Source organism: Stenella coeruleoalba, assembly GCF_951394435.1.
Source record: "Stenella coeruleoalba genome assembly, chromosome: 21".
Lineage (NCBI taxonomy): Eukaryota > Metazoa > Chordata > Mammalia > Artiodactyla > Delphinidae > Stenella > Stenella coeruleoalba.
The window spans coordinates 29944746-29966967 of NC_137167.1; the positions used below are offsets into that span (position 1 = coordinate 29944746).

Below are 22222 nucleotides of genomic sequence, written 5' to 3' on the forward strand. Positions count from 1 at the left end.
AAAGACATGGAGTTAAGAGCAAAGAGTTTGATGTCTTCAAGCAAAAGATGAGTGAAGGAGAGCTGTGTGAGTTCAGTGCATCAGGCTGGCGTGAGTATCAGTCACGGAAGGCGGCGAATTTTAGGCTTCGTGGTCTGGACGTCACTGCAGAGTTGAATGGAAGTCATTGAACAGTATTCTTTGTAATTAGTTCATTATGTTTTATTTAAGAAATCACAGTCTTAATTCCATTTTTCTAAAAGCATGTTCTATAACTGAGCCCACAAGATATTTTGGGGAAAAAAAGGGTTTCATGTCCAAACGGGTTTAGAAAATGTTGCATTTTATATCCTTTCCTTAGGGAGTTATAGTTCACGTTTGTGTATTAGTCTCAGAAAAGTACTGTTGTGAAAATGTCTTATTTTGTTTAAGGAACCGTTTTCTAGATTTGTATAAGAAAACAATGATCTAAAATGGTTACACAAAATTTGGGGTTTTCATGAAGTAAATTTTTATGGTTTCAGAAAATTGCGGCTCTCCTGAATTATTCCTTCTCTAATGATTCTAGGTTGCTGAGCCCTGACTTTAACAAAATATATATTTTACTCTTTGAAGCTTAAAATAGTTTATAGATGAATTAGTTTGAGACTCTTCATAAAAACTTGAGTTATGAAGGCTATAAACTATATAAATTTTCAGTTACACTTGTGTGTCACCTCTTATATCCACTTAAATTCTGTTTAGGAATTACAATTTTATGTTAGATGAGATGAAAGGGAAACAATAAACTTAATATTTGGGGATTTTTTTCCTGTTACTTTTCATGTGTCTTGTAAAATCTGATGCATTTTGTTGTCATTAAATAATCAACTACATCTTGGAACACGTGTTTTCAATGAGTTGAACAGAGAGCTGAACTCTGGAGAAGTTGACCTAGAGTGCTTTAAGTCCTCACAGACTGTGCTGATTTCATTTTTGATTTCTAACATGTAACACATTCTGCTAAGGTGGTACAACTAGCCATAATGTCTTCTAGGAGTTTATAATTTAATAGGAGAGAAAAACATGATTGTATTTGTTATCTATTGAGGTGTAACATATTATTCCGTACCTTAATGGCTTAAAATGACAAACATTTATTATCTCACGGTCTCTGTGGGTCAGATGTGTTTAGCTGGTGGCTTCGCGCTCAGGGTCGGTCTGAGGCTGCAGTCAAGGTGTCCGCCGGGGCCGTGATCACATCCTGGCTTCCCTGGGGAGGAGCTGCCCCCGCGCTCATCACACGGCTGTCAACAGGCCTCGGGTCCTCTGTGGCTGTTGGCTGCAGAGTCCGTTTCTTGACACTTGAGCCTCTTCACAGAGCTCCTCACAACAAGACAGCTTGCTCCTCTAGAGCGATGGATCAGGGAGGGGCGGGGACAGGAAGAGGGAGAGGTAGTGACAGTGGGAGCATAGGGGAGGGTGAGCGAGACAAGCATGGTCTTCTCAGAACCTAACCTCAGAAGTGACACCCCGTCGCTTTTGCCATATTCTCTTCGTTAGAAACAGTTCACTGGGTCCAGCCCACACCCCAGGGGAGACTGTACAGGGGTGTGACTACAAAGAGGGCCGTGCTAGAGGCTGCCGACCTCAGTGGTGCTCAAGTAGGAGTTTTGCGTAAATAGTGACATCGCGCTAGACTGTGATGAGACACCGATGAGCAGAGTGCACTTGAGGTTAACTCAGTTCCAGATGCGGGTTCGGTGAGGCTTCCTGGGAGAGGAAGCATCTGGGCGGCTGTAAAGAGCCTCGCTGGAAGAGGCGTTGGTCGTGGGGAGGCTGCCTTTCAGTAGGAAAGGGTGGCACGAGCCCAGGAGCGCTGAGAGCTCTCTGCTGTCTCAAAGCACAGTCAGTGTGTGGGGCGTAGGGCAGAGTGAGAGCCTGGGGGGTTCCCGCTACTGGCAAAAAGGCCTGAGCGGGGCTCCGCAGGGGCAGTTGAAGTCCTCACAGTAGTAACCAGATGTCCAGAAACTAGTACGCTGTTTTCAACACCTTCGCCTCTTACAACCCTTTTATAATGTGTGATGGACTAATTCATTAAATATATTAAGCAAGTCAGAATTAGCCCTGGACATTTTATTGTATCTTGTCACGGGCCAGATCACTAGTTGTTGTTGAGGTATAATAAGTTTGCATGATGGAATGAGTATAATCCCAGATTACTGTCTGTGTGGAGAATAACATAGAATTATTGTGTGTTTTGGCTTTGAAGGACTAATGATTTCTTTTGTACAATGTATATGTGTGTGTGTGTGTGTGTGTGTGTGTGTGTGTGTCCTACTATTTAAATATTGGTGTACTTTTTTCAGTTGGGTAAGACAAATGGTTATTTGCAAATAGATTTATTTACTGTGTTATGTTTACGCAGATTTGTCGTTTCAGTCCAGGTTTTAGGGCCTGTGTTAGTCACCTCGGGCTGCCGTAACAAGCCACCACAGGCTGAGTGGCTTAAACAGCAGGCATTTATTTTCTCCCAGTTCTGGAGGCTGGATGTCCAAGACCAAGGTACCAGCAGGGTTGGTTTCTCTTGAGGCCTCTCTTCCTGGCCTGTAGGCAGCCACCTTCTTGCTGTGTCCTCACATGACCTTTCCTCTGTGGGCTCGCTCACAGAGCGAGGTCTCAGGCATCCCTTCCTCTTTTTATAAGGACATCAGTCCTGTTGGACTAGAGCCCCACCTTTATGACCTCATTTAACCTGAATTACCTCCCTAAAGACCCTTTGGGGTTAGGGCTTCAAAATGAATTAGTGGGGCAGGGGTGGGGTGGGGACAGGGACAGACACTTCAGTCCATAACAGGGCCTTAAATTATTTTTCTATATGTAATTACATTTAATACTAATATTTCTTAATTTATCATTTTAAAAGCAATGTATATAAATACATTATATAAATATTATTACCTTTTAAATTTAATAGCTTATATATAGCTACTAAAAGTTACTTATTTTTTAAAATGCACACTAATTTTGTAATGCTAAAACAAGTACTTTTTTTTTTTTTTTTTTTTTGCTGTATGCGGGCCTCTCACTGTTGTGGCCTCTCCCGTTGCGGAGCACAGGCTCCGGATGCGCAGGCTCAGCGGCCATGGCCATGGCTCACGGGCCCAGCCGCTCCACGGCATGTGGGATCCTCCCGGACCAGGGCATAAACCCGTGTCCCCTGCATCGGCAGGCGGACTCTCAACCGCTGTGCCACCAGGGAAGCCCTAAAACAAGTACTTTTAAGTAATTCTTAAAATAGCATAATAATGATATATACTGTAGGTTTTTAAATTCTGTAACTGGGAAAACTTGCTATCTATTAGAAATATATTTTCTTGTAACTATAAAGGTAATTATTTCCCACCACACATAAAGGAAATTGATTTGTGAACAGTATAGGTAGAAAAAGTGTTTCCTGTTTTCTTTCCTCTTAGGTCACAACTAAATGACATTGCTTGAAAATAAAAACAAATGAACTTGTTTATCCAGCTGCTAAGCTAATTTTTCTTCAGGAAAATTGAAACTTAGTAGGACTTGTTAGTCTGTGATATGTTTTGCTTCAAAACATTATTAATTTTGCTCCTAAAGTACACCTTCATTTGAATCTGACTTGATAAACAAATAGAAAAACAAACCTTTTTAATTTAGATTAAAAAATTTAGATTAAAAATGAACCTTTTTAATTTAGATTTTTAAAATTTGATACTTGTTTACATGTTAAGTCATTATACCATATACCATTGACGGTGATGGCCGGTTTAAGAGGGAGGAGTGGTGGGTGTGGGTGTGTCTGTTTGTCTGTCTTATAAACCCTAAATATTTCAAGCCCCTGGATAACACTATTTCCTAGAAGTATATGTTGCTTCAAAAAAATATTAACCACAAAATATGTTCATTTATTATTAGAGTTGTTGTTTAAGGTACGTCTGTGTTAGAGCGTCATGAATTCTTAATATTGTCCACTTCAAAGGTTGTCAGATTAATGATCTCTAAATTCCATTCTCACTTGAAACTAAATGTTAGTCATTCCTTTAAAAAAAAAGACTTACTCATATTTCCAAATAAATTAGTCAAGATTTTGTTTAACTACAACCAACCTCTCCAGGACAAACATTAAGATTTTGAGAAGTTTGAAATATCGGTAGTCTTCAAGAAACTACTAAGCAAGGTATATATTGAAGGCTGCTCAATTTTGGGAATTGAGCAATCCCTCAATCCCCTACATTTAGGGAAAAGAGAGTTGTTTTTTCAGAAATGCTAACGTAGAACTTGTCATTTCAGAAAACTATGGTAAAACATTTAGTAAGGAAAGCTTCAACATAATATGTAAATATAATAGAATTATATGGTATAACAGTATTATAGAAATGTAAATAAAATAGTATAAAAGAGTACTATACAGTATAATAGTATTAAATAAATATAAAGAAAATAATATGGCAGGTAAAAATGATCTTTTTGTGTTTCTAAATTGTTTATTTTGTTAAGTAACCAATTAGATTATTTTAATTTAAATCCAACGGCCTATCACACAGTGACCTCTTCCTCTTCTGACGTCCCGAGGAAGTTCATTTTCGGCCCATTGTTGAGCGTTATTGCTGTTTTGTGTCGTTGCGCGTCTGTTAATCTTTGCAGCGATTTGTAGAATGCTCTTGTTCCTAGAAAGGCCACAAAGTAAATCTCATGGATCTCAATTACTGTTGAGTCAGAGATCATAGATGGTTCGGGATATACAAACAGAAAAGAATTATATTGGAAAACCACACTCGAACCTTATATTCCCAGTCTAGAATGTTTTGTTCTTGTATGCTGGTCATTTTTGAAAAAGAACAGGAGTGAACAAAGGGAGTTGAGAAGGCTTTCAAATTATATTTGTAGTGATATAGTCACCATCCTCCTCCACCGTCTAAATCGCAGCCGTAGTTATTTCACTTCTCGATCCTCTGGCCTCTTGCTTCCTTTTTCTGTAGCGTGGCTCCCGCTGGCACCGCTCAGGTCGCAGTCTCAGGGGAACGGCGGCAGCAGGGAGCAGTGCTTGTAGATCTGGAAGAACTCGGTGGGGGAGACCAGGTCACCTGTCACAACATTCCTGTGGGGCTTTGGACATCGTAAACATTCAGGGATTTTGAGAGCTTTGGTTTGCCTCTTTGAGGTCATTTCCATACCATTTACTTAAAAATTTTTTTTTTTTTTTTTTTTGCGGTACGCGGGCCTCTCACTGTTGTGGCCTCTCCCATTGCGGAGCACAGGCTCCGGACGCGCAGGCTCAGCGGCCATGGCTCATGGGCCCAGCTGCTCCATGGCACGTGGGATCTTCCTGGACTGGGGCACGAACCCGTGTCCCCTGCATCGGCAGGCGGACTCTCAACCACTGCGCCACCAGGGAAGCCCTACTTAAAAATTTTACCAGAATAAATACTGCTGTTTACTCCTCCTGCCTTTTCACAGTCCTTTCAGCTGCCCTTTTGCGAATTCTTGATCCACTCAAGCCTGGTCTGAACTCTCAGTCAGCAGTTCCCAGATTGGTGCCGGAACCAGCAACATCAGCATTGTCCAGAAACTGGCATGAAATCCAGATTCTCAGGATCCACCCCAGACCCACTGCCTCAGAAGCTCTGGGGCTGAGGCTCAGCCTTGCAGATGACCCTGAGGCATCCCAAAGTTTTAGAACCACTGGTCCAAGCGAGATTAGTTGTGTGCTCAACAGGCTAGTTGGGTCAGATTCTGGTGTTTTAACTAGAACATGTGGATCTATTATTTATTGGTAAACTTTCATTTTATTCTTGTTTCATTAAGAAAAAGAAAAAAAATAATAGCAGTTACTTACCCATTGTAGGGAACAGACATGGGGAATAGGGAAGGGGCTTTCCATCTGGGTCCTGTAAACTTCAGGTACTGCTTTCCTAATTTAAATCTTTCTCAGTTATGTGAGGTGTTTCATTTGAACTCATTTTCCTTAGAAGCGTTTTAGATATTTGGCTAGGAAAATTGGCATCTTATGTATCTTAATCTTCCCCCTGCAGCTATTAAAGTGAGCTCAGAAGTGGTTTTTACCACAGCAGCCAGCAGGATGATAGACATAAACTTTTAGAACTCTAGTAGTAGAAGACAGAAATTTTAGTGACACACCTATAATGGCAAAACGGATACCTAGAATTTTCATGTTATTGAGCAAGTTATATTATTGATCAAGATCTTTGTAGTTTTAAAACTCTTTAGGATTTGTGGAATTCAGCTTTCATCCTTTGAATAACACTGCCTATTGTATAGGTTTAAGGGTCCTTTCAAAACATAAAAGCAAAAGGATTTTTTTTGGTAGACTTCACTCAGTAGAAGTTATTAGTATGTCTGGAACATCATATAAACAAATTTAAGTGGCAAATGGCAAGCTAATATTTGTAATATAAGGCATATTAATAAACTTAGTATAGAAAGAGATCTTGCTAATTAGTAAGAAAAAGACAAATGAAATAATGGGGAAAAGGACATGAATAGGAAATTTAAGAGATATGAATGATCCACACCAGTGAACAAATGTCCTTCCTCCCTAATAATCAAGGTAATACAAATTAAATGCGCATTGTGAGACCAGCTTTTGAAGGCCAACCTGGCAAACATTAAAAAAGAAAGTTACTGCCCAGTATTGGCCCAGGTTTGGTGGAAAAGACACACTTCTCTTTCTGCTGGGCGCTAAGACGACATACTTGTTTCCCGTGGTGCTGTGACAGATTGCCACAGATGTGTCCTCTTACAGTGCCGGCAGCCGGGAGTGTGAAATGGTCTCACGGGCTGAAATCAGTGTGGGCATAACTAGTTCTGTTCGTAGGCTCTCAGTGAAAGTCCGTTTTCTTGCACAGGATCCAGTGATGGTTTAATGCTCTGCGTTTATAGTCTTGAAATTGCACTGGGTCCTGCAGATTATGTAGCTGGTTCTGCCTCTACCTCTTCCTTGCTGTTCCTTCCTCTGAAGCTTTTTCTTTTTTGGCTTAATTCTGACCTGTCTTTCCTTGGCCCTGCTGTAACTCTGAAGGCCTTCGGGAGCTCTCCTGTGTCTCCTGGCCCTGCACTCTGCTCCCCCCACCTTGTACTTCCCGTCCCCTGGCCTTTTGACAGTCCTTAGCTGTCAGTAACCCGGCTTTTTCTACCTTCTCAGCAACTGGGAACGTGATAAAAATCCATGCTGATTGCCATCTGCAACCAATCCACACCATCAAATCTCAGCTGAGCCAATTACGCTGTGTTTAGCGATTCTTTATTTTTCTCTTTTTGACTATCTGTTCTGTTTTTCAGATTTCCCCCCTCACATCTCAAGGTTTCTCTGCCTTGAAGAAGTTATGTTACTCTGACAAGATTGTATCATACAATCATATTTATCTCTGTTTCAAAGTCTTAATGTGGCTGCTTCAGCAGTTGCCTTTTGCTCGCATTACCTCCACACTGTTCCCCCGGTTCACAAGCACAGCCTGTTTCTCACATGGATGGATCGTGTGTGTGTGTGAGTGTGCACGTATACCCCACCTAAGGCTTTGCTGTTGTCTCTGTCCTTTTCTTTGGCGCTAGAGAAGTGTGGGCCCCGTGCATGCTCACATTTACTCCACCCAGCCTCCAGAAGCTAATCCCAGTGAGCTCTGACTCAACGGAGCGTCACGTCACTTTGGTCACTTGTCGTATTTGTTAATGTGCACGTAACATACAAAGTCATTACTTATGCTCGCCTTGTCATCTCTCCCTTTAGTATTCTCAGTCGCTGCCGTTACTTCAGTTGTCATGTCTAGTCAGATGATTCCCAAATGTTTACTTCTGCCATTTTATAGACCATATTTTCAACTACTTGTAGAGGGTTCTCTCCAACTTCAGCTTCAGCGCCCCAACTGGACTCACCTTTTCCTTGTTAGCTGCCTCGTTTTCTGCCACTTGTGCTCTTTCTGCACGATGGGTATCCGCACACACGCTGACACGCACACACCCTCCGCCGCGCTTCCTCATGCCCATCTCTTTCTATTGATGGCCCAGCCTCGTCCATGTCTGCTAGGGCAGAAGCCTCGTTACTTTTTACTCCGTTTTTTTTTTAACTGCCACATTTAATTTTTGCTGAATCGATGTATATTTGGTTTTTTGAACATCACTTGACTACATTTTCTCTTTCCAGTTGCACTACTTCAGTCCTAATTCAGGACCTCATTGCCTATGACCTGATGTCCTAAACTATTTCTGAAACCTAAACCGTGCTTCTTAGCACCTAGATATTATTTCTCCTTTGGCCTAAAATCCATGGAGTCCCACAGACCAACATAAGTACATCCGCCCATCGTTCTAAAGCCTTCAGCAGTGTCGCCCGGTGCACTTAGCAGTCTTAACTCCTTACTGGCTCTGGACATGTGCTCCACAGACCTTCCACATCCTGCCTCTCTTCCTTCATTCATCCGCTAGGCTTTCCCCCACTTTCTACCCTACTAGCCTCCATCCTGGCCTCGCTCCAACGTGCTGTTTTTCCTGAAGCCTTTACCAGTAAGTTATGAGTGAGTGACAGTATCTTTAAGTGTGAGTAATATTTTTATATTCTGAGGATATTTTTAATCTCTTAAGACATTCTACCGTGTACTATAGCTATTTATTTTATTGTCTCATTAACCTCTAACCTACATGTTTATAATTTTAGAGTAGTATCTTGTTAATAATTACTGAATAAGAAAGTACTGAACAAGACATTATAAAGTCTTGTGAGCTGTGTGACTTTGAGCAAATGATTTTATCCCTCTGAACCTTGGTTACTTAATTAGTGGGAGTAAAGTGAGATGATAATACGTATGTGTGTGTGCATGTACATATATATTATATATAGAGAGATATATATATATAAAATGTAGAATCCCCTGCATGGATCAATAAAGATTTTCTGTCCAATGAGTATCATTCATTTATGTTTCCAATATATAATACTAACAACACAAGTTCAGTTATACCAAGCATCACTATAATGGCCCTCGGGGAGAAGCTTGGTCAAAAGGCAAGGTAGAGTATCGTTAGTACCAACTAGAAGTTCAGGAGGTCTAGAGATGGAAACAAGGCCAGCAGATACTAGAACAGGCTAGATATTGACCAGAAGCAGTTTAATTAGCTACCATTTTCCTACTTAGGGCTCAGGGGTTTTCTCTTCCGTAGAGGCAGAGGCAGTCCTCAGTATGGTGAGCTCGAGCCCAAGCAGTTAATTATAAATGCCTGTTATTTGGCTTTCTCTGTACTGAAACTCTAATTGGTCTCTATAGTGTTATTATGAAATTGGTTTTATTTTTTATTTCATATTTATTTATTTTTGGTCGCGTTGGGTCTTCATTGCTATGCGCGGATTTTCTCTAGCTGTGGCGAGCGGGGGCTACCCTTTGTTGCGGTGCGCGGGCTTCTCACTGCGGTGGCTTCTCTTGCTGCAGAGCACGGGGCTCTAGGCACGTGGGCTTCAGTAGTTGTGGCATGCGGGCTTAGTAGTTGTGGCTCACATGCTCTAGAGCGCAGGCTCAGTAGTTGTGGCGCACGGGCTTAGTTGCTCCTTGGCATGTGGGATCTTCCCAGACCAGGGCTGGAACCCGTGTCCCCTGCATTGGCAGGCTGATTCTTAACCACTGCGCCACCAGGGAAGTCCCTATGAAATTGGTTTTATAATAATGACCCAAGGTTTGGAGCGGCCCCTAGTACATTCCTCAGTGAGAAGACTTTGCCTTCACTTTGTCTACATACTAGTGATAGGTATTTCTTATTCATCTGCCACAAAGTTGATTTTTCCAAACCTTCACTATAACTCATTTTTAGGGAAGTATTACTTTTCTGTCTTCTTATCTTCTTACTGACTTAACTTAGATTCTAATAATTGTTCTTACTGAATACCACAGTGTGATTCTGTAGAACTATGGACGCAATAAAACTGGGTGAGTTCCAATAGCAAAGAAGGAAGTATTAACTAATTTAATTGACAAACCAATGTTTCCCAGCCTGGTATACTATTCAGATTTTTGTTATAAGTTTGTGAATAAATTAAACTGTTTCTGCCCTAGGGACTCAAGTCAGACATGTGGTTGTGGGAATCTTTGTCTTTCCCACACCACTCTGCATTTCAAAAATTCTTCTGCGGGAAGATCCCAACATACTATAGCTGTTCTTTCTTATGCAGCTAATTTTCCCTGGAGAGAAGCCATAGAAAATCCAAATCAAGTTTTTTTCTAGTCTATTTTCATGTCACTTCTTCGGAGAGCTACACTTTTCTGTTAAATTGTCAATAAATATTCTAATCCAGGAAAAGGGGGACAGTAGGAAATGGGAAGGGGAAAGGGACAAATTCTTAGCGTTGGCAGGCACACTGATGAATGTGTGATGAATTATTCTATATAAATTGCAATATTGTCTCACTTAAAGAAGCTTTTGAAAGTATAGGTGTGGTATGTAACTGATTCAGTTTGCTGTACCCCTGAAACTAACACAACATTGTGAATCAACTATAGTCCAATAAAAATTTTAAAAAATAAAAGTATATGTGTGCGTATATATATAAATAATATACTCAAGAGAATTGAAATCGTATGTTCATACCAAGACTTGTCCATGTGCAGCATTCATATGCAGTTTATATGAATGTTCATAGCTGCATTGCTCACAATAGCCGGAGGGTGAAAACAACCCACATGTCTGTCAGCTAGTCAGTGGATTTACAAAATGTGGCATATCCATACGATGGAACATTATTCAGCCAGAAAAAGTAATGAAGTGCTGATGTACGTGCCGGACACAAACGTCCACATGCTGTGATTTCATTTACGTGAAATGTTCATAATCGGGACATCCGTAGAGACTGAGAGTAGGTTTGTGGTAGTGGGGTGGGTGTGTGCGGGAGGGTGGCGTGCAGTGTGTGCCGTGGCTGAAAGGTGTCTTGGAGTGGTGAAAACGGTCTGGGATTTGTTAGCGGGCTTGTATAGCTCTTTGAATAAACTAAAACCATTGAATTGTATGCTTTACAATGGTGAATTTTATGGTATGTGAATTAGAGTTCAGATTTTTTAAAAAGTTTACCGAGGAGGGACTTCCCTGGTGGCGCAGTGGTTAGGAATCTGCCTGCCAAGGCAGGGGACACGGGTTTGACCCCTGGTCTAGGAAGATCCCACATGCCGCGGAGCAACTAAGCCCGTGCACCATAACTACTGAGCCTGCGCTCTAGAGCCCGCGAGCCACAACTACTGAGCCTGTGTGCCACAACTACTGAAGCCTACTCACCTAGAGCCCGTGCTCCGCAACAAGAGAAGCCACCGCAATGAGAAGCCCGGGCACTGCAACTAGAGAGAAGAGCCCTGCGCTGCAACGAAGACCCAACACAGCCAAATAAATAAATAAATTTAAAAAAAAAAAAAAAGTTTACCGAGGAATTAGATTCTTTGGTTACCCTAAAAGTCAGGCCAGTATTTCATGTTATATAGACCACATCAGCTCTTAGTTCAAATATTGTACACAGTGGGGGTCATTTCGGTTCCCACCGCATCTCTATTTCAGTAGAAATAGAACTGAAAGAATCAGGGACTTGGAGTCAGAAATTAGGGAATTGTTCCTGAGTCTTGAGTGACCATGGGCAAGGTGCTACCACCTTTATTCTGTTGCCAGAAATGAGGATCATATGTTTACTCTTGTCAGAGTTTTCCAAATCAAAGGGTTTCTGAGAGGCCATAAGCTTCTTGAGGGCAGGATTTCCAACAGCTTCCCACCGGGTCTTAAACATGTAGATGTTTAATAAATGTGTATTAAATGACTGTTGATTTAAATTGAGGAGGTCATGTGGGTGCTGTCTAAACTTTCAGCGCCCTGTAGGTATGCGGTTTAACCGGAAGTGTATACTGGTCTATTCGTGGAAACTTAAAAACAGTGTAGATGTTATGTTCTATTTCCAAGGTGTTCTGTGACTAATGTATGGCCACACTGAATCAACTTCTTTTCTAGGCCTTCCAGTATTAAAACATGTGCTGACACCAAGAATAAAGGCAACTCATGTTGCTTTTGATTCTATGAAGAATTACTTAGATGCAATTTATGATGTTACAGTGGCTTTTGAAGGGACTGTGGATGATAAAGGGCAGCGGAAAGAAGCGCCGTCCATGGCTGGTAAGTTGGTTTCGAGTGAGTCATGTATGTTCACCCAGGTAGAGTTTATTTTGTAAAAAGGTAGGTGTGTTCTACTACATTACATTGATATGGTTTCCAAGTATATATACTTGTATTTCTCACATATTTTTTATTAATCTGTAACAGTTGAAATTTCATTAGTCCTGCTAAGTTTGGTACTTCTTGGCTGTCCTGTTAGTCCTTGAACTTGCCCAATATCATTAACTCAGCCTCTTTCCTTCCAAGGTTTACACCAAGAAATGGAAAAGTTACATAAATCTAAGGAAGGAGTGAGGCAGGAGAGTGGAACCTAGCGGCGCCGAGGTGAATCTAAGGAAGGAGTGAGGCAGGAGAGTGCAACCTAGCAGCGCTGAGGTGTGCACTGATGCTCAGTGTCTATCTTTGTATGTGTTTTTCATATAACATCGGTGACATCTAGTGTCACTGACAGTTACGTGACTTTTTCTTTTTTTTCAGCCATGTGCTAGGTATTAGGGACCTTTGAGCTACTGTTTATGTCAGAATAACCAGAAAAAACTAGAATTGTAAGCAAGCAGAATGTTTTAGTTAGACATACCCACAGACACTCGTGATTGCTGTCGCCGTTGGGACGTGGGGTGGGCACAGGACGCGTGTGGAGCCGCCATCCCCTCCTCGGGGTGTCAGGCTGGGGCCTCACGCTTCGCCTTGGCAGCTGGCAGCCATGCGGCTAGCTTGCTTGTCACGTGCTTCTCTCCGTAGCAGCTCTTGAAGGCGACTGTTCAGAACGTGTTCAGGGGCACAGAGGGCAGCTCCCAGACGTTGGGAGAGAGGACAGACGGCTGAGGCAGGAAGGGACTAAAAGGTGGCAAATTTAATGGTGGCGGGAGGAGGTCAGACCTGGGGCGGCTGCACCTAAAGCAAGACCGACCGACCGCTCTCGTGACCGCCTTCAACTCCGAGGAAAGCCGGAAGCTCACGCTTTCTAAATTTGATTTTAAGTGTAATTCTTTGGCATATATTATACATCATACAGTTTAAAAATCAGAAGTATATAAAGTGTACAGTGAAACGGCCTGTTTCCACCCTGTCCCCATCCACCTGGTCTCCCCCTTCCCCTCCGCAGCGGTAACCACTTTTCTTCCTTTCTTGTGTATCGTGTGTACAAATTTACTGTCCATCCCTCTTACAGAAAAGGCAACGTATAATACTTTTCTTTCTTTTTTAACCATGGAAGGAGTCATTCACCCAGTTCTACATTTGAGGACAGTGCATTTAGTTATTCAGCAGTATTGCCATCCGTTTATCAAACGTTGTTCAAAAAGTAAGATTAAACACATTTTTATTGTTTATGAAAACCAGATCTAATTCCCATAATAACCTTTTAAAAATGCTGCTTTGTCATGTCACCATCCAGTCCTAGGAACTCGTGGGCTGGGCCACGCCCACAGGATCAGCGCTGGCGTCCCGGGACTCAGCATCCTGGTCCCTAAGCCCCTCCTTCACATCGTTTCCTCCTACTCTGTGCTGCTTGCTGGGTGGGACCGCTTTCCTCGCTGTCACTGAAACCCTCCTGCACTTCCATGCGGGCTCTGACTGAGGGCCGTGTATAGGCCAGGCCACCTTCCCCTCTGTTGCTCTCATCCAAGTCTGCAACCTTGTCCCCATGAAGGCTTCCCTCGCTCCTCTGCTTGCTAGTTCACGAAGCTTCCTCTTGCTCTCCACTCCCGTGGCACAAAGTGCATGTAAGGTTAGCACTTGGCATGTGGCTAATCTGCCCCTGCCCAGGTAGATCAGAAGTGTCTTTGGAGGCAAACCATTTTCAGCTGTGTCTCCCGGGCTCCAGACCCAGCGCCCCATCTCATTGCTCCCGTAGCCGACGGGGCTTTGTGTATTCATGACGGAGGGTCTCTGTTTTTGAAAAGGCTGGCTTTCCTAGCTGTCACACTCAGAAGCCATGTGGAAAACAAAATGTGTCATTTCGTCAATTAAGAGTAAATATTTCCGCAAGGAAGACTACAGCAGAGTAAAAGCAAAAGACAAACGGAGGGTTGCAGAGAAAAAGGCTGATTTCCTTAATGTACAAAGTGTTCCTATAAATTGATATGATCAGTAGTAACTCAGTAGAAAAATGGGTAAAGGGCAAGGACAGACAGTTCACAGAAAAAAATTGTTCAACCTCATTCATAATAAGAAAAATTCAAATTAAAACGTATAATGAGATACCATTTTTTTACTATCAGACTGGCAAAAATCCCCATTAACAGGTTAGATAACAGGCCCTGTGGGTGAGATTAAAGTATGTCAGAGACTTTCATACTTTGCTGATAGGAGTGCAATACAGTACAACCTCTGTAGAAGTTGGCCAGACAATGTCTATCAAAGTTACAAAAGCATTTACATTCCCACTGCTGAGACATTTTTCTACAAATATACCTGTGCACATAAGAGATGACATCTGTTGTGTGTTGATTTTGATTGTGAGTTGAGACCTGTAGCTTGAAAAACTCTCATTATTACATAAACTGATTGATACGCTGCTCTACTTAGTCTAGTATAAATTAAGATTCACTTTAAATTTAGATGTAAGTAGGGTTAAGTATAAAATTCCATAACTTGGAATATTTTAGGTACCTTGTGGCTGAGTTGCATAAGTATTAAATGTTATCTCCATACACAGTGGGCTGTTATTTAATATTCATATTTGATAGCCCAATTAAAAATTTTTTTCCATAAAGTTGCTAGATTGTTCATAGATATGCCGTAGACTGGTGTTTCTCAAAGCCCTGTAGGAGGATCGAGGCTCCATCAGAGTTACCTGGGTGGCCTCAGCTGCACTGCAGACTGCTGACGGGCTCGCCGCAGCGGGGCTGAAGCTGCGTGCTGGTGGCCCTGCAGGGGTCCTTGCGGTGGCCAGCGTCTAGTAGCGTGGGTCTCAGGAGGCCTCGTGTCAGAGAGGGCGACTGCAGGTAGCGAACCGTGTCCTTCCCGTTTCGTGGTCTGTTTCATTAGAATGTGGGTATGGCTCAGAGCCATCTGGGCGTCCTCTTGTGGTTCATCTGGTCTTTTCAGCAAAGTCTGAACGCTTTCATGGACAGCGTCCATTGGGCAGAGGTGAGACAGGGCAGTTTGATTGTAATTGATTTATAAATCCTGTTTTTAAAATGGGTGGTGTACCAGAAGAAATTGTGAGCTAAAGGGCAACAATTGATACTCTGTTTAAGCGTTTTATATGGTTCTAGGTAACTTTTTTGTCTTAATATTTTCTTATACGAAAAGAAAACATATTCAGAAGGAAAGAAGGGAAAAAACTCTACAAACTCACCTGTCCAGATGCAGCCCCAGACAACAGTTCAGATGTTTCCCTCAAAGTCTTCTTTTCTGTAATGTCTGTATGTTGGCGTGATGTGCCTTTATGTATTTTTTTAAATGAGATTTTATATATGTATATATATCTTCATATCCTGCTTTTTTCCCCCTTAATAGTGTGTCATGAACATCTTTACATGTCAGTATATACACTTATGTAATTTTTGTATAAGGCTACGTAGTGTTCATTGGTGTGAATATACAACAATGTATCTATCCAGTTTTTGTTGGATTTAGGTCACATTGGTTTTTTGTTTTTGTTTTCAGAGGGAAGGGGGCAGGTTGTAAGGCGGACGGTAAGCAGTATGGGCACCACCTGCGGGCCCGGCGTGCAGAGGCGCACAGCTCAGCCCGCACACATCCTGGGCCCCGCTGTCTGTGCTCTGCCTTTCTCGCTAGGTTCCCCAGGCACAGAGCACTCGGTCTCTGAGAGACTAGACCTTGTGACATGTGTGGATACTTGGAAGACTTTCTGTTTGGCCCTAGCGTATCAATATACTCTAGGGACCTGCTGGAAAAGCTGTAGTTAGAAAACAATTACACCTTAGTTTGAGTACTTTCCTACCTTCCCTAAATATTATGGATAATTCTTGCTCATGCCCTATGAAATGTGCCCCAACTAAAAGCGTTTTTACTAATATAGACACAAAAGCTTCATTGACTATCGAGGAAAGTATTCGTTATTCATTTCTTACCTTTGGTGGGAGAACCTCCTGGGTGCGCTGAGAGTTGATCTGGTGCTTGTATGGTCTGTATCTGGACGCCTGACCACAGGGACTGGGCCAGCCTGTCTCCACTGCTGACGACACTGGGCCTTGGTTCGTTCATCCCCACGGGGAGACAGCAGTCCTTGCCTAGAGAGGTGCACGAAGGTCCAATGAAGTGACATGCACGAAAGCGTGGTGTAAATACCACAGTACCGTGTACATTTTAGGTGGGAAAACCTAAAAGCACCCATACGAACTTCAGGGCCCTTTCCTCACGCCAGCATCTTACTAGAGGCCTTGCTGACACGTCCCAAACACTTGAGTTCACAAGCATTCGTTCCTGACGCTGGAAGTGCAGTCGGTTTAGTTTCCTTGCGGACTCTGTACGTCTGTGCACGGGACTTGGAATATCAGGGATAAACGCAGTGTCAGTTGGATGACCACTTAATTAACAGAAGTGTTGAGGGGCAGGCGTAGGTAATTAAGTGAAGGTAGGAAAGTTGGTGTCGGCATCCGTGTTTTTATGTATCAGAAATAGAAATAGGAAGGTGAGGTGAGAAGTCACGTGCAGCCAACAGATTCTGGTCAGTCACCTGCAGCGCACGCATGTGTGGGGTCCTGTCCCACGTGCTCCCAACACCCTCACGTTGCAAAGAGGAATCAGAGGAGGTGGCTTTCGGTGGTCGGCTACGTCTTGTTTCCCTTCATAATAGCGTAGCTCATGACAACCTCTCAGGCAGGGGCTGCTGCTGTCACCTCCCTCGTACGGACGTGGAAACAGGCACAGAGAGGCTGACAGGTATGCGCGCAGGGCTGACAGGTATGCGCAGGGCTGGTGAGGGCTCAGAACCCAGGCCGCTGGCTCACTGGCTGTGCTCTTGGCCCATGCCCAGTTCAGCTCCTGGAAGCACTTCTTAAGCCAGTCTTTGATTTAAAGGGAAATGGAACTTGAGGAAAATTAAGAGAAAAATATTGAAAAAGTAAAATCTTCCCTGTGGCAGTGTTTTTGCACATTTATCATCAAAGCCAATTCATTCCTAAAAGTGTAGAAAAAATGAGAATTTTTGATGACCTAAGTGCAGCATGTTACTCAGAGCAGTTGTAGCGAGCACTTAGCAGAAAGAGGTGTGTGTGGTCCAGAGGCGGAACCCTCTTTAAGGGTTAGCTTAAAGTCTTCCGCAAACTCTGCAGCACACTAGTCACCGCTTCTCAGAACACGTCTTTGGACGCATATCGGCTTGAGATAAAAGGGCTCGGCCTCCTACTTGCGTACCCACCCAGGGAACATAGTCTTCTCTTAAATCTCGTAGCAATATTTCCTTGTTCTCCAGGAATTTAAGTATGTTAATATGCTCATGTCTCCACAGAAAGCCACCTGCAGAAAAGGGTATTTCCGGACTCAAAGTTCTGTCTTATCTTGGAATAAATCCTGACCTTATCCCTTGTGCCATGTGGGCTGCAAAAAGGACCATCTGCTTTTTTCAAATTAGCATGTTTTGGGAGCTGTAATTATTGAAGGGCTCATAGCTATTCCACGGAAAGAAATTTGGTTCCCGAACCACGTAGAATACGTTAAAATACAGCAAGGATCAGGAAAGCAAGGAGTACCAGTGAGTAGAAACCACTGGCAGGTCACAGAGGAGCGGGGAGGACTGTGGAGCCGTGGAGGCAGGGCCCGGGCCGGCCCAGCACTAGGACCGAGGGGTTAAATGCCCCTGTGCGCCCAGTGCTGCCAGCGACACCCATCCCTGCCCTGTGGGGCTCACCGCCCAGTGGGAGCAGCGGGGACGCGCGACAAGCCCTAAGCTTGGGACTGGAGGCTGGTGGCCCCGTGAAGGGGATTGGTGGGTCTGATGGTGGTTGGCATCTGGGGATCCCTTCGGAGGGTGGGTCCGTGCTTCTAGTAGAGGCCAGCCTCCTGACCCTAAAGGTTGTTGTATGGAAAGTCACATTTGGTTGATTTAACTCGTGACCTAGTTAACTGTGGAAGACTTGGAAGTTATTACTACTTCAGCTTGAAACCCAAAACCACCAGTTTATGATCTTTGTTTTCTTCTTCTTTTTTTTTTTTTTTTGGCTAAAGAAAAAATCTGGTCTTCATTGTTTTTAAACTTTTTTAAAGCTCATTTTTATCGTTTTATGTAACTGTGAATTCTAAAATAATAAAAATGAAATATTTTTGTTTCTTGTTAGAATTTCTCTGCAAAGAATGTCCAAAAATTCATATTCACATCGATCGTATAGACAAAAAAGATGTCCCAGAAGAACAAGTATACATGAAAAGATGGCTTCATGAACGTTTTGAAATAAAAGACAAGTGAGTAACGACAGTTCTAGCCCTTCAGAAACAGTGGCTCAACAGTCACTATAGTAAACAGCGTGAGACGAATGTAAACAGTTTTATTATCTTAAAAAAGCCTTTTATGAACTCAAGTCAGATCTCATTCCATGCCTCCTCTGTCCATGTTTTAAACTTGACTGTTACAGGTCACTGTGAAAGATCTTGTTATGGGGGCTGTCCTTTGTTATTTACTGCATTTCAGTAATTTGTGTATAAAGATATAAAATTTTTTAAAGAAGAGAGAGACACACAGAAAGCTTTGTACTGTTGAGCTGCCCCAGGCCCGCCCTCCCGGGTCCAGGGGAGTGTGTGTGTGCTGAGGGCAGGCCGGCAGGCCAGCGGTGTGTAGAGAATCGGGCTGTGGGGTGGAGGATGGTGTCTCACGTGTATGTGGAACTGACTCCAGTGTATTTGTTGGAAGAAGAAGGGGCGGTTGACATTTTCACGAAAAAAGTGTCCTTTTGCTTTCAGTATTTTGGGGCCTAAACCGTTTCTGGGGTTGGCCTTGTGTTTCTCCCACCAATAACATGACTTGGGAGCTAGTGCAGTGTTGGCCCCTGGCTGAGAGTTGCTGTGAGTTAAGTTCCAGGCGGGGCCTCTGGATGCCTCTGGCAAAGGCGGAGCTCGAGGTCAGATGAGGGTGCGCCTGTTAGTCTCCCTGTGATTTACACAGATTTCTAAAGGTAGAAATTTTAGAATTTTCTTCTCTTTTCAGGAAGATAAAAACTGGGTTCTTAGGTTTAGACATAATACTTAGAAATTGAATTTCCGTGGATGAAAATTTCAGCATATATTATTTATTTACTATTCGTTTTGTTTTCAGTGGAAATTTTATCCTTTTTGTTTTTTGAAAGATGTGTTTTAAACATCTATACTTTTTTTCCTCTTTCTGAAAAAAATGGCTCTGTGAGTTATAGGATGCACCATTTAAATTTATTAAGACCACATTGAAAAGAATGGTTTTTAAAGGCTTTAGAAAATACTTCCAGGGCTTCCCTGGTGGCGCAGTGGTTAAGAATCCGCCTGCTAATGCAGGGGACTCGGGTTTGAGCCCTGTTCTGAGAAGATCCCACATGCCACGGAGCAACTAAGCCCGTGCGCCACAACTACTGAGCCTGCGCTCTAGATCCTGCAAGCCACAACTACTGAGCCCACGAGCCACAGCTACTGAAGCCCACGCACCTAGAGCCCATGCTCCCCAACAAGAGAAGCCACCTCAATGAGAAGCCCATGCATCGCAACAAAGAGTAGCCCCCACTCGCTGCAACTAGAGAAAGCCCACGTGCAGCTACAAAGACCCAATGCAGCCGCAAGAAAAAAATACTTCCAAAATTCTGTTTATGTTCAGAAATTTTACCTGTGTTTTAGTCTCCTAAAATGCTTCTTCTCAGGAAACTGCCATTGTTTCTCCTCTCCTTGGTGTATGGCAGTAAAATATTTCCTAATTAACCCTCCTAGATTAACAAGTGAAAGCTATTAAAAATGTACTGTGTTGAAAATGAAACTATATGAAGTTTATAAACAAATTTCTGTATTTCATTGACTCTCAATTGTGCATGACAATGTGTTAAACCAATTAATCAGCGCTACCCACTTTGGATATGGAAGAAATTTTAAAAGTACGATTTATGTGTTTTGACATGAAAATCTGTTATCAGAAAAAAAACCCCTGAACAATATGATTAATATCCTATGTATTTTGTGTTATAGGTGTTTATATGTATATTTAGAATGAGTCTGGACGTTTTAAAACAGTGATTTTCTCTAGGGAGTGTGAGTTGAAAGGCAACAGAAAGACTTTCCCTTTTTGTACTTTGTGTTTCAGATTTTTATGTTGAGTGTATTCTGCTATTATAACTTTACATTTTTAAAATAAGGAAACTGCATTAGCTATGCTACTTTTCCTTCTTTTACCTGCTGTTGTAATTCCATGCGAATAGGGGCGCTGGGGGGTAACTCTCCATCTATAAGAGCTGCTGGTCTTTTCTCTGACTTGTGGTAGAATAGGAGCTGCGCTGAGGAGTGTCTGGAGGGGTAAAGACGGGGGAGGCAGAGAAAAAGCCCGTGTGCGTGTCAGGTCCCTGTGAAGTTTTAAAGATCTAAAGTTTAAAAAACATCCCCATAAAGTTACTTGAAACCATCTGTCTTTACATATTACATATAATTCCTATACATTAATCATAGAGCATATTAAAGATATTTTTAGTGTCTAGAAACTCCAATTAAACCAACTCTCTGGGTGTTTCCTATAAGGACCTATAACTTCTCCAGCATATAATAGGCAGCCAATAAATATTTGTTGAATTACAATATTGAAATGGCTAAACCTGAAAGTTAACACTTCTTTTTTTTCATTCTGGCCATAGATTGCTTATAGAATTCTATGATTCACTGGATCCAGAAAGAAGAAACAAATTTCCCGGAGAAAGTGTTAATTCTAAACTAAGTCTCAAGAAGACCTTACCATCATTCTTGATCTTAAGTGGTTTGACTGCTGGAATGCTTATGACCGAGGCTGGAAGGAAACTATATGTAAAAACGTGGGTTTATGGAACCTTAATTGGCTGCTTGTGGGTTAGTATTAAAGCGTAAGCGCGTAGCTGTCTCCAGGCAGTGGGATGTGCTACGTTGTTTATTACTGGCGGCTGCACATGACATCCGATTGTTCCTGAATTTAATAAGAAGTGTAAATAAAGCCTTGTTGATTGAACATTGGATGAAACAGAATTTCTGGCTAAAGCCGATATGCAGTTGGTCTTGGGCAAACATACATGGTTTTACAACTTTAGTCCAGAAGCTGCTGGAAAGGGAAAAGATAAACAGAGTTTATGTTATAGTTGGCATTTCCTATGAACTAATGTCAACTCCAGAAGACTGTTAGGATTATCTATTTTGTTACTGTTTTGTAATTCCGATAGCTGCATTCATGAATGTTAATTTGCAGTACATGTCACTGTATTTGTTATCTTCAGTTTTTTACAACTTGACTGGTCCAAACTCTTATCACTGAAATATTTAGTGTCTTGCAGCTGTGTAATATTCTGCCTTGTGTTTAATTTCTCCAAGTCGATGAAAGAAATTGTAGTTAAGTATGGAGAAGGACACGAGGAGAGGCTGAGGAATGCTGGTGAGGGGAGCTCTGGTTAGCGAGGACTTGTATTGTATTGTGTTGTTAGCCGAGTTCACTTCATGTTGGCAAAGTGATTAGCATCTCTGGTATTTACTGAAACAGCTTCATTTGCACACCCTGTACTCTATACAAAAGAATAATGTATAAAAATACGAGAATTAAGTTTAAGTTAAAATTGTGATCCTGATTCATTGTAGCAGAACTTTAAATTGCTCAGCTTTTTGAAGATTTAAGCTAAGCTCCTAGCACTTCATGACATTTGTGCCATAAGTACTTGAAAACCTTAAGATTTCCTGTTATTTTTTATATTGAAATAATCAGTGTGAACCTTTGTTGGACCTGAGTCCATAGATATTTGAGATGGTGGGATGCGGCGAGCCGTTTCTGACCGGCAGAATAACGAGCCGCCACACGCAAGATTCTTCTCGTATCACACTTTATTGGAGCACAGCTTGGTTGAAGAAAGATGGAAGGAAGACCCCGCAATCCTATAGCAGTCTGCTTATATAGGGATTAAGAACATGTGTCGCTCTGTGATTGGCTTTCGCCGATGGTGCGATTTGT

At 42.3% G+C, this 22222-nt stretch overlaps 1 protein-coding gene across 3 annotated transcripts in view; it reads left to right on the top strand.

The window, feature by feature from the left end:
• AGPAT5 (1-acylglycerol-3-phosphate O-acyltransferase 5) overlaps positions 1-22021 on the top strand; it is a 61720-nt gene extending 39699 nt beyond the window's left edge. Inside the window, exons 6-8 of one of the 3 annotated variants that reach the window (XM_079909290.1) lie at positions 11971-12132; positions 18381-18504; positions 20895-22021. In XM_079909290.1, coding sequence (XP_079765416.1) covers positions 11971-12132; positions 18381-18504; positions 20895-21120 — 512 coding nt within the window. In that variant the 3' untranslated portion in view covers positions 21121-22021. The remainder of the gene's footprint in view (positions 1-11970; positions 12133-18380; positions 18505-20894) is intronic. The other 2 variants (XM_079909291.1, XM_079909292.1) reach the window with 2 other exon arrangements.
• The last annotated feature ends 201 nt before the right edge of the window (positions 22022-22222 follow it).